The 12019-nt window shown below is 43.3% G+C and overlaps 2 protein-coding genes across 5 annotated transcripts in view; one reads left to right on the forward strand and one right to left on the reverse strand.

Annotated features, from left to right (window-relative positions):
- CACNA2D3 (calcium voltage-gated channel auxiliary subunit alpha2delta 3) overlaps positions 1 to 12019 on the reverse strand; it is an 898858-nt gene that overhangs the window by 128082 nt on the left and 758757 nt on the right. The window lies entirely within an intron of this gene.
- LRTM1 (leucine rich repeats and transmembrane domains 1) lies at positions 641 to 10180 on the forward strand. Its single transcript, XM_019984070.2, has 3 exons — positions 641 to 1367; positions 3753 to 4349; positions 9681 to 10180. The coding sequence occupies exons 1-3, from the start codon at positions 1361 to 1363 to the stop codon at positions 10112 to 10114; spliced, it is 1038 nt and encodes a 345-aa protein (XP_019839629.1). The 5' UTR covers positions 641 to 1360; the 3' UTR covers positions 10115 to 10180.

Raw genomic sequence — 12019 nt, forward strand, 5'->3', positions numbered from 1 at the left:
TGTTTCACGAAATCCTGAGAGCAATCTTATAAAAGAAAAACTACTGTCTTTCTTTTAGAGATGAAGATGAGGGGTTTTCAGTGGGCAAGTTACTTGCCCAGAGACATCAAGCTAGTGAATGGTGAAGCCGAATTCAAATCCAGATCCAGCTGATTTCAAACCCCAAACTCAACTGCTTTATTACACTGCTTTCGGCCAGGGACTCCACTTCATGCTGCCTCAAGAAAAGCATGGCTTTTGCCTTCTTTACATGAGTTGCTGGAGGCACGTGGGACATTTTGGCATGCTGAAGGGCAGCTTTGACACTGAAATCCCACCTCAGCAAATGGCAGGGCATTTGCACATTCAAAGAAACATTCCAGTCCCTGGTGGGAAAGCTTCCAGTGGCTTCAATTACAGAACAGTCACAGTTCATTGACGCCTGATGCTCATGAGGGCAGCTTTATTGTTTTATATGTGAAAAATGAGGAAAGGGCCAGAACCTCAGCATTAGGGAAATGATGAAAGATTGAGAAGTATTTCCAAAGGCATGCAAACTGAGAGGTCAATTCAATGGGGGCGGGAGAGGGGGGACGGTGGGAGGAGAACAAGCAAAGAAGCAGCTGAGAAGTATTTGCGGCACCAGGGAGAAGAGGTTGTGATGTCCACGAAAGGAAACCATGGCTATGAATTTCAGGGCATCGAGACCCTGTCAACACAGCTAATCCCTACGGATGTTGGCTGAATAAGCCTTTGGTGACCAAACAGTGCACTGTGGAAACCGTGTCAGCCTCCAGCAGGTCAATTTGTCCTCATATTACACACTCTGCTGGCTCTGTTGCTAGAACCCCAGATCGAGGATCCACGGCGAGCATCTCCCAACTTGACATGGGTTGACACAGCATGGTTAATAAGTCAACAGAATTCAGAAAACAGGACCGGATTAAGAAGGCAGTTTTATTTTGGTGCCCTGGACTTCAAGCAGATTAAATAATCAAAAAGCCGGAGCCATCGGGGTCATGTTTGAATGCTACAGCTGTTCACTGAGGTTTGACAAACATTCTTTCTGTGGCCCCTCGTCTCAATGGGAAAGGCAGCGATGATCCTGGGAAGGGCAAGGCTTTAAGAAAGAAGGAAGGAGCACAATCAAAAGATCCTCTTACGGAAAACAATCCAGATGGAGACAGGGAAAGGGCTGCTTAAATAAGTGGTCTCCCGAAAGCGACAACTGTTCCCTGTGCTGAAGAAAAGCACTGGCAAGATTCAGAAAAAAAGTGAATGAAAACCTGGACTTGGAGTCTGCCATGGCCTCGATGTGTTGATCTGCAGATTAATAAAGGTGGGCTTCGGGTTCAGCGGGTAAGCCGGTGGAGACTCAGTCATGGAAGGTGAGCCATGATTAATCCCCTCACGCCTTAGAAAGCAGGACCCTCCCTGCCCCCCCAACTCAGGAAGGTATCTGTGGGAAGTTGTCTTTCTCAAAAGAACAAAAGATGCTAAAAATGTCTCATGTTTGTGTCATGCTGGGTCAGAGGAAGAGAGAGTGGACAAACGTACCTAGTCATGAATGGATATGCAGTTGGCCTGTTATGGGCCATTTCAGAGAAAATACAGTCCTTCAGGTTGGAGTTCATATATCATCTACTTGCGGGGGGGGGGCGGGGGCGGAGGGTGGGAGTGGCACGATTTTCTGCAGTTAATGAATGCTTGGGTGAGGCACAGCTAAAGTGAGGGGTGGCAACTCTCCTCTGATCAGAAGCTTCTTTGGCACTGAGATGTATATTATTTGCAAAATTATAGAAAAGAAAACAAGGTTTTTCTCTTTTACATGCTGCAAGAGGGAACTGGACTGTAATGCTTTGCATCTCTTGAGCGAAACTAAACTGAGCCTCCTTCAGAAGGCTTTCCAAATATCTTCCCTCTTGCCCTAAAGAACTGTTCACAGCATCAGAGAAAGGCGGATTCATTTTGATATTTGGCAAAACTAATACAATTATGTAAAGTTTAAAAATGAAATAAAATTAAAAAAAAAAAAAAAGAAAGAAAGGACAAAGGGGAAAAGGCTCCAAGCATTTGACAGCCACATTGTACATTTCCCTAGTTAAGGCCAAAAACAGACAGACAAACCGAAAATCTCCTCTCAAGAACTTTCTTTACAAGTAGATAATCATCTTAAGTTTTAAATATTATTGCCTGGCCCTGTGAATTCCTCTACCAATTTAACAAAATGTCCTTGATGGGTGTTTGCCATTTTGAAATTCAAGTCTCAGGAAAAAAGAAGGGAGTGATCAAGCTCCCCTGGAGATTGACCTAGCAGTGCCTGAGAGAATATCAACTCAGCATCCTCTTCAAACCTGGCAAGGAGGCACCTATTGAATCTAGAGCCCCCGTACACATTTCTACAGAGCCAAGGAGCCCTGTGTAAGGATGCCTTCTGCTGCATCATTGGTCCCGAAAGAAACTGCAACAACTCAAATGCTCGTCAGTACAAGAGTGGCTAAATAATAAATCTGGCAAGGCCTCACCATCAAATACTCCACAGAAGCTAGAAGGAATGAATGAGCTCTCTATGCATCCCTGTGGATGGATCAGTTTTGAGTGACTAAACTGCAAAATGAAACATACCAATGATTATTTAGCTTTTTAAAAAACCACTATGCAAAACATTCTATAGTATGTGTATGTGTGTGTTATGTATGTATGTGTGTTATGTGCGTGTATGTAAAAATATTTACAGGCAGTAAAGCACAGCAAGTAAGAACCCTGATAGACTCTGAAAGCAGACTGCCTGGGTTTAAATCATGATTCTACTACTTCTGTATGACCTTGGACAAGTGATTTAGCTTCTCTGTGCCTCAGTTTTATCACCTTTAATATGTGCATAATAAAAGACCCCGAATTACAAGATTAGGTGGGCTAAATGAATTAATATATATAAAGCACTTTCAGTGGTGCCTGGCTCAAAATATGAGCTATAAGGTTATTTGTGATTTTGTTGTTTTTAAAAGGCCTGGTGGGATGCAATCGTGATGGTAGGGAAGGCGGTGGTGGGGAGCAGTTCCTGCTGGAAAACATGATGTGGGTGCTAATCAAAGGGAGTTTAACTTATCAGCATTGCACTGGTTCTTTGAGTTATGGGAATAAAAAGAGATGAAGCAAACATGGCAACCTGTGAATAACCGACAGAACTTTGTTACAGGAACATGAGTATTTATTATGTTATTTTAATGCTTTTGTTTTAAAATCTATTGAACAAAAAAGGAGCAGAGACAATCATCACTCATGGAAGTATGACACTTGAAAGACGGACATCAATTTGTAAGAATGCTTCAGACCTGTCCCATCTAATATGCACCACTAGCACCATATGGCTATCTAAATTTTAACTGATTAAAATTAAATGGAAATAAAGATTCAGTTTCTTGACTGCAGTAGTCACATCTCAAGAGCTCTGAAGTCACATGAAGACTATCATATTAGACAGTAGATACAGATCACTCCCATCACCATAGAGTTCTATTGGACAGCATGGTCTGGAGCATACTTTTGAGAAATGTGAATATCTGAACTCCTCTCATGCTCCTGAAGTTCTGGTCCTAGATAATTCTGCTGCTTCATACAAAGGGCACATGCCCCCCCAAATATTTTTTTCACATTTTTACTTGATAACCTATGTCATCTACCTTCTGGTTACCTGTGAACTTAAAGCAGAAACAAAAGCTGATACCACTTACAAACGGGTTCCTATCTCAGGTTCTTTCTGTTTGTTGTAGGTGAACTGTTCCTGCTTTCCAGTATGATTTTCCTGCTCCCGGTGGTGTGTGGCTGCCCAGAGAGATGCCGCTGTCACTCACCTTCAAATTCTGTAGACTGCAGCCGGCAAGGTCTGGCTGAAATCCCTTCCGACTTGCCTCCTCAGACTCTAACGCTGCACTTACAAGATAACCAGATCCACCAGCTTCCGACTTCTGCATTTAAATCAGTGCCACATCTCACAACCTTGAACTTGTACAACAATTCTCTTTCAAATCTGACCCCCGGAGTTTTCCATGGACTTCAGCACTTGCAGGTCTTAAACCTAACTCAGAACTCCCTGCATTCCCTGGAAAGCAGACTATTCCATTCTCTCCCACAGCTGAGGGAGCTCGATTTGTCATCAAACAATATAAGTCACCTTCCTGCATCCCTAGGTGAGTCTTGGGAGAACCTGACCGTTCTTGCGATCCAGCAAAACCGGCTTCGGCAGCTTGATCGAGCCCTCCTAGAATCCATGCCCAGAATGAAGCGGTTATTTCTCAAAGACAACCTCTGGAAATGTAACTGTCACTTGCTCAGTCTTAAACTCTGGCTGGAGACATTTGTCTATAAAGGTCAGTAACTAATGCCTATCCCCCCATCTGTGTATGATCAACTTAGAAGAAACCTCAATGGTTCTCTGCATTAGAAGGGATGCTGAAAAGTGTTTGAGGGATCTGTGTAAGCTTTTGCACACTGATGTCATTTCACGGTATGGTAAAAGAGGCAAGTGAGTCATTAAGGGTGACCTGATTTGAAAATCAGGTATTTAAATTCATCTACAGATATGATTCATGGAAACAACTTTCCACTTTTTTCCCCTCTCCACCCCAACTTTCCACTTTTTGATTAATACCACCATTAAGTTATCTGGAAACTGTAGGCCCTTAAGAAAGAAAGAAATTCAATCCACCTAAATATTGGGTTGGCCAAATTTTCACAAGAAAAGCTTGAACGAACTTTTTGACCAATCCAATAACTACTTAACTCTGAAGTGACAACAAATTCTGATTTTCAAGTGTGATCCAACTGGGGGTATGGTATTTCTCCTTAGGACTGCCCCTCCTTCTTTCTCTGCTTCTGACCATTTGACAGCTATGAAACTTCACTGAGATTACCCATTCTGCTTTAGGAGACACCACTGTTACTAAAACTGAATACAATACGGCTCCCTCTCCAAAGGGAACAAGTATTTCTTTAACCAGATGTCAAAAACAAAGCAAGAGATTCCAGAATATTAAAGATGAGGGGTTCTGGAAATCACTCATGGGTCAGCAAACTATATAGCCTAAGAGCCAGAACTGGCCCACCTATTTTTGTAAATAAAGTTTTGTTGGAACACATTCACATCCATTTATTATTTACTGTCTGGCTGTTTTTGCATTAAAAGGGTGAGGTTGAATAGTTGGGGCAGAGACTCTGGCAAGGCTTAAAAAATGAACTAACTGGCTCTTTATAGGAAAGTTTGCCAACCTCTCCTAACTCAAAGCTAGTCTATTATCAATAGGAAATGGACGCCTGAAGACGTTTAGTGACTTGATGAAGATCACAGAGTAGAAGCAAAGACAAGAGTAGAAGGAGCAGCTTTAGGTCTTGGCCCTACATTCCCTCCTCTACATCACAGTACTTTTTTCCTCCTACCTTTTAAGTGTCATTCATTCATTCATACTAAACTTGAGTGAATTTTACATGCCATGGACATTTCAAGGTGCCGAGAAAAAAATCAGTGAATAAGAAAATTCCTATCATCATGGGCATTACATTCTGACAGTAGAAACATGTTAAATAAGACAAATATATGTATCTATGTTCAGAGAGCAGTTAGTGCTAGAGGCAGCATGAAGGGAGAGAGTGATGGAATAAGGGTTACATTTCAGATGTGAAGGACAGGGAAGGCCCCTGCAAGGATGTAATATTGGGGAGCAGAACTGGAATAATGAGGGGAAATGAGCCATGAGATAACTCGGGAAAAGGACAGTAGTTGCAAAGGACCTGAGGTGGAAGTAAGCTTGGCTTCACTGAGGGACAGAAAGAGGGACAAACGAGTGGCTAGAGCAGATGAAGGGAGTGAGAGAGGCTAAGACAGCACAGTAGCCAGGTCATGTTGAAATGTGCAGAGCCGGCTGAGACATTTGGGTTTTATTTTAGGCAAGATGGAAATATCTTGAAGAATTTGTCAGGCAAACAATATGATCTCATTACATTTAAAAAGGTCACTCTGGTGACTCTAGGGAGATCAAACCAAAGGCTGCAGAAGAAGAATCAGGGGGATGAGGGAGAAAGTGATTTCAGTTTTCCAGGGAAGATGACGGTGGCCCAAACTAGGATGATGAGAAATGATCAACTTTGGGAGATATTTAGAATACTGAACTGATAGAAATTACTAATGGGTCGGAACTGGATATAAGGAAAACAGAGTGTATTACAGTAAATACAATTTTGTTTTGTCCTCCAGGAGTAAGCAGATAAACGGTGATGCCAGTAGCTGACAAGGGTCAGGCTGTGGAATGGGGGAAATGGACGAGTATGTGTGGGAGGTGGTATATCAAGAGCTCAGTGTGGGGCATGTCAAGTTTGAGATGCCCATTACATAGTCAAGGAGTGCTGTCGAGTTGATGGATGTATATCTGAGCCCATAATTTTGGAAGATATCAGAGATCCAGACATGGCTTAGTGAATCAAGAGACTCTGGATAGTTGCAGCAGTTATACAGAAGGAAGTGGAGGAGAACACATGGGTTCAAATAAACACTATTGATTTAAGAATCTATTGATTTAAGAATCTCTCTCAACAATATAATAGTCAATAACTTGTCATTAACCAGTTAATTTTCAAGTTGACCTACAACAGAGGTCATATGATCTGACAAAAGTCTTTCTTAAGGAGGCTTAAAATAAAACTGTTAACATCTAGAGGTGAAGTGGCTTTACCTACTGTGTTCTGGATGAGATAGTAAGCATAAGGCAAACCATCATAGAAAGATGCTTTTCATCAAGGGAGAGTATTTCTTGACAAAAATGGTTCTCAGGTCCAGGAAACTAGAAGCAACATAGGGAGGGATATAGCTCCCCCCTACTCTGCCACAAACTCACTGGTGATCTTTGGGCAAATTAATGATCCTCACTAGCCCTCAGTGTCACCAGGTGGAAACTGGCAGTGTTAAGCCAGGGAGTTCCTAAAACCGATTCTGGTCCTCAGGCTCCATAATGCAATTCAATACTCCCTCGTGGCACAGCTGCCCCACCCAGACAACAGCCTTTCTCTGAAAGAAGGCAAAACTGATCTGGGATAACAAGACCTGGGTGTCAAAATGACTAAATAAAACCAGCAAATAAATGCAAATGTAGGAGACAATCTGACTACTGATGCATGGAATAAAGGCAAAATAAGGTAACAGCTATTGATCAAGACCTTACTTCCCTCCGAGGGGGAACAAAATACATGGAGGATGAAGCAGGGGATTTTGTAGCCTGGAAGTGTCATTCACTGGTTCCACTGGCTAGAATTCAGTCAGGTGGCTCCAATCTGACCACAAAGGCTGGGGAAATTTCATCTTCCTCTGGACCCGACAATCAAAGGAAAGAAAAAGTGCTTTGATGAGTACTTAATAATGTCTCCTTCAAGAACATGCACATAGAATTTCTAATTAGCATTCCTCTCTCTCCGTTCATAAGTTAACAAATTATCTTTATGCCAATAGTTAACTGTACTAAACATTTATTCTGGGCTAGGAACTGTGCTAAACAGTTGACATACTTTATTCAGCTGAATCCTCAGAGCAATCTTGTGAAGTAAATTTCATTATTACCCTGGTCTCTCACTTTCCAGATGAGCAAGCAGATGCACAGAATGGTCAGGTAACTTGCTTAGGGTTGCAAAGCTAAGTAGTGGTCAGACGCAGGATATGAATCTCGTTTCATCTCAAGACAGGGGTTAAGAGCTGCTAGCTGCCAGATGATGGATAATGAGAGTGTTTGGAAAGCTGGAGCTTCTTGAATTGTCAGCTTCCATGAATCCAGAAGAGATTGAGGCTCTCAAGCTGTCGTTGGCAGATCTGCTTTCTGGAGGGTGGCTGAGGAGATGGTGGAGGAAGGCTTGGAAGTGAGTCCTGGCTGAGGACACAGGAGACCATGGAGCTCTTGGTGGCCACAGCCCTGGCCTTCAAGCCACATCCCAGGCTCTAGTCTATGTATTCTCTTGGCTCTGGGTCCTGAGGCCATGCCTCCCACCCTAACAGTTAAAACAGGAAGCTGGTAACAGGAGAAACGAACTTAACCCTGGAGTGGCTAGGTGAACCGCCCCAGTTAGGTCTAAGTCAGCTAGTGGAATTGCTGGTTCCCCAGGTTCAGTACTGAAACACTCCCTGAGATGGAGATCTTCAATCATAGCCTGTTGGCACCTTGGGGTCATCCAGAGCAGGCACCCTGCTCCTCTGGCCTGCTGTACCTCAGCTCGAGAAAGGAGAGATTTCTATTATCATTTTGCTTTAGAGTTGAGGTTCTTGCCTCAGAGGATCACTGAAGAAGCCAGATCAGGCCCAGGAGACTCTGGCAATAGGTGATTCAGTTCAAGCAGCAAAAGCAAAAAAGGCATGCGTGTTGAATTTCGTCATGGCCACCAACCCCAGAGTGACCTGGGCCACAGCAACCCTTGAACTGCAAAATGGCCCTGTCTATTAATAGGTTATAAATTCAGTTAGAATGGATGTGAGGACATTCCCCAAGTTGTGAAGTGCTGTTATAAAGGAAGGTTCTAAACACTGAAGTGACAACCTCCTACATGGGAATTTCTGGTATAGTTTCATAACCCACCATGTACAAAGAAATCTCCAGTCTAACTAAGAGTAGTGTCACAATTCATGGAGGTAAGGATCTCCTGAGGGTCACTGTGTTAATTCCATGGATTTCACAACATTCCAGAGAGAGAGAGGATGGGAGTATAGTGGGAAAAACTGGGATCATAGGAGTGGGCCAGGTTTCAGTGTTGATCCATCCACTTTTAACCTGAATGACCCTGGACAAGAATTACCCATTTTAGCAGAGTTGTGAGGACTTGTCTAACAGTACTTTGTAATCAAAACAGATACAAGTAAGGTGTTTTTGTGAAAATTACTCAGAGAAGTTTATCTGTCTGAGGTCAAATAGCAAATTGGTGGTCAAATTTGGCCAGGATAGAATCTGTTCATCCACTGCTCTTTCTAGAAAAGGATTTCTAAAGTTCCTGAAATCCCTCCTGTAGTCCACACACCTGAGGAAATCAATCCCCTTACACAGAATGGAAATTGAGTCTTAGAAAGTTTGGTACTCAAAATACTAAATGTTTCAAGGTCTAAAGGAGGCATGTTAATTGTACTTAATCCCATGAATGTAATACATATTCCTGTCAAACCTTCAGATACACAAAAGACTCGCAGGACTGCCGACTTCCCCATTTGGCATCACTGAGAGTGTTGGTAGAGACATAGGGTCTTTGAAATTAACACATAACATCACAAGAAGAGACATTTGTTTTCATTATTTATTTCTTAGGTCTCCAGTGGTGATTTGGCACAATAGATTTCTTGTGTGGCAGGGCTCATTAGGGCGTGCGACAGTGCCCTCGGCTGGCCTCCAGCGCCCCTTCCTGTCAGCTTTTGCATTGTTTCCCTTTGGCATTTATAAGGTAACGGTGACCTGGCTTCTAATGAATTCTTGCTCATACATAATTGCCCATTTAGTGTGTGGCATTTTTAGCATGTAGCCAATTTAGAAATCTTAAAATCATAAAATATGGCTGTTAAATTCTTTGACTCCAGGGGGGGAAAAAGGTGTTTTATAAATTCCATCTGCCTAAGTTTTGCAGGCTGAGGATCTGGGAATTTGGTTACATCAGGTTCTGCTATCATTCTTTGTTTTTGTTTCTTAAAGGGGGAATAACGGACAACATCATCTGTGTGTCACCGGACGCCTGGAAGGGAAAGGACCTCCGTGAAATCCCTCACGAGCTGTACCACCCCTGCCCTTTTCCTTCTCTACACCTGCAGTCCTCACAGGTGCCGCAGCTAGGTGCTGCCCGCCGGGCTGTCCCCAGGCTCTCTGACAGCCACAGCACAGGGGAGCGAGACCACCGGGAGTGTGAGATCAAACCCAAGCCAAGGCCGGCCAATCTGCGCCACGCCGTGGCCACCATTGTCATAACAGGGGTGGTGTGTGGGATCGTGTGTCTCATGATGCTGGCGGCCGCCATCTACGGCTGCACCTACGCAGCTATCACAGCCCAGTACCACGGGGGACGCTTGGCTCAAACCAATGAGCCCACGAAGACAGAAGGAAAAGAGCTGTTTGACAGCTCACTGGCCTGAGAACTTTCATCTCAAATAGGAATAATCATTTTAAACCAGAAAACAGTTTCTGAGTAGGGCTGATGGGTCACTGTTACTGCCTCATTTTCTTTTTCCAAAAGGAAAAAAAATATGTGTCTGTAAAAAAAAAAAAATATATATATATATATATGCATATACATATATATTTAGACTTCCCTTGTGGCTCAGCCAGTGGGCGTCCCTTGTGGCTCAGCTGGTAAAGAATCTGCCTGCAATGCGGGAGACCTGGGTTTGATCCCTGGGTTGGGAAGATCCCCTGGAGAAGGAAATGGCAACCCCCTCCAGTATTCTTGCCTGGGAAATCCTCATGGTCAGAGGGTCCTGGCAGCCTACAGTTCATGGGGTCACATTTATATGTATGCATATATATATTTATGGAAAGAAATTTATGTTGAGATTTTTAAAAAATTTATTAATACCATAGTTGAAATAGATATGATAACTTGTGCTCTGTGCCTGAGAAGTTATGACAATTATTCTACGTGGGAAAGGCTGTCCGTGGAGAAAGGGAAGGTACATCTCTTTCAAGGTACTCTTCCCCGCATTAAGTTGCTTTAACAAAGCAGCTGAAATACAAACACACACGGCAGTCAGCATGCCTGGGAGGTTTATGGTCCACTGGAAAACTGCCCAATTCTGAGTGCCTGGGAAGAAGCTGGTGATCTTACCCACGGGGCAGTGAGTGCTTCTATAATCCAAGTTCATGCTAGACCAGTGATACTTTTAGATGTTAGGTATGTTACCCATTTAGCGGGAGTGTCTGTTGGTTGGGAATTTTTGTAGCTTGCCACAAGAGTCAGATTCTATTTAATTTTCTAAATCAGAAAACCATTTGGGGCTCTCTAGGCCACAGAAGAAGAAGAGGGCTCCACGAGTGGATAATACGACTCAGGCGCAAGGTCTGGGGAAGTTTTCTGATGCAAGGGGAAATAACACATAAACAAACACAAAGAGGACGAGGTGGCGGAATTCAGGGCACGTATCACCGAAAGGCCATATCCACCCCGCGATTAGAACCTTCCTTTTATAACTCTCACAGCAGGAACGAATTTAGGGTGGGCTGAGAGCGAGATAATGGCTTATGTGTATCTGTGTCTACGTACAGAGCGCGCAGAGTGCATAGGCTTGTTCAACCACACCCACACATAAACACAGCAATCAGTTTACCCACTAATGAAATGCAGCCACAGCAGGGTGGAAGCCAGCAGCTGCTGACCACCACCCAGATTGTCTACTCAACACTCTGGGAGAGGAAGTCAGAGGAAGTCTGAAGAGAGTGGGAATTATCAAGAGACTTGAGATATGTGGCAGCAGCCATCCTGAACATTATTTAGGCCAGGGTTTAAAAAAAATCAGGTGTGGCTTGCTTAACTCCACAGACACGGTCCTGAAGACTTGCATGCAAAGGAAATTTTTGTAAATTGAATCATCATTTTAATGCAGTAGGGGAGCTCGCTATTTAAAGGAACCTTTCATGGAATCTTTCTGTAATGGCAATAATTGATTCCAGATTTATGTATTTTGTAAATTTGCATTTTCTCAGGCTAGGATTTCTTAAAGTAGATTCTACCTGTTCTTTCTCTTATGATGCCCCATCTCATATTTAGAGTCACCTGTTAGTATTAAAATCATTACACAGAGGAGTTAAGGACTCAGCAAAAGAAGAGAACAGGGTGAGTTGTCCCTCCAGAGGCCTTGACAGACATCACTAATCAATCCCAGCATTCCTCCCCCTGAGCCCTGATGCACCACAGATGCCTTCTTAAGACAGCACTGTAGGCAACCAGAACTAATCAACTGGAGTTGGTTCAAAGGATAAAGCATATTTGCCACTCAGGGTACTGGCTCTGCATTCACTTCTTCAGGGCATGTAACAGTGTTTTG

This window comes from Bos indicus, chromosome 22 (assembly GCF_029378745.1).
Source record: "Bos indicus isolate NIAB-ARS_2022 breed Sahiwal x Tharparkar chromosome 22, NIAB-ARS_B.indTharparkar_mat_pri_1.0, whole genome shotgun sequence".
Lineage (NCBI taxonomy): Eukaryota > Metazoa > Chordata > Mammalia > Artiodactyla > Bovidae > Bos > Bos indicus.

Coding starts and splice junctions, on each gene's coding strand:
- LRTM1 (XM_019984070.2), top strand. Junction 4,350..9,680: donor GGAGACATTTGTCTATAAAG/GTCAGTAACTAA, acceptor TGTTTCTTAAAG/GGGGAATAACGGACAACATC.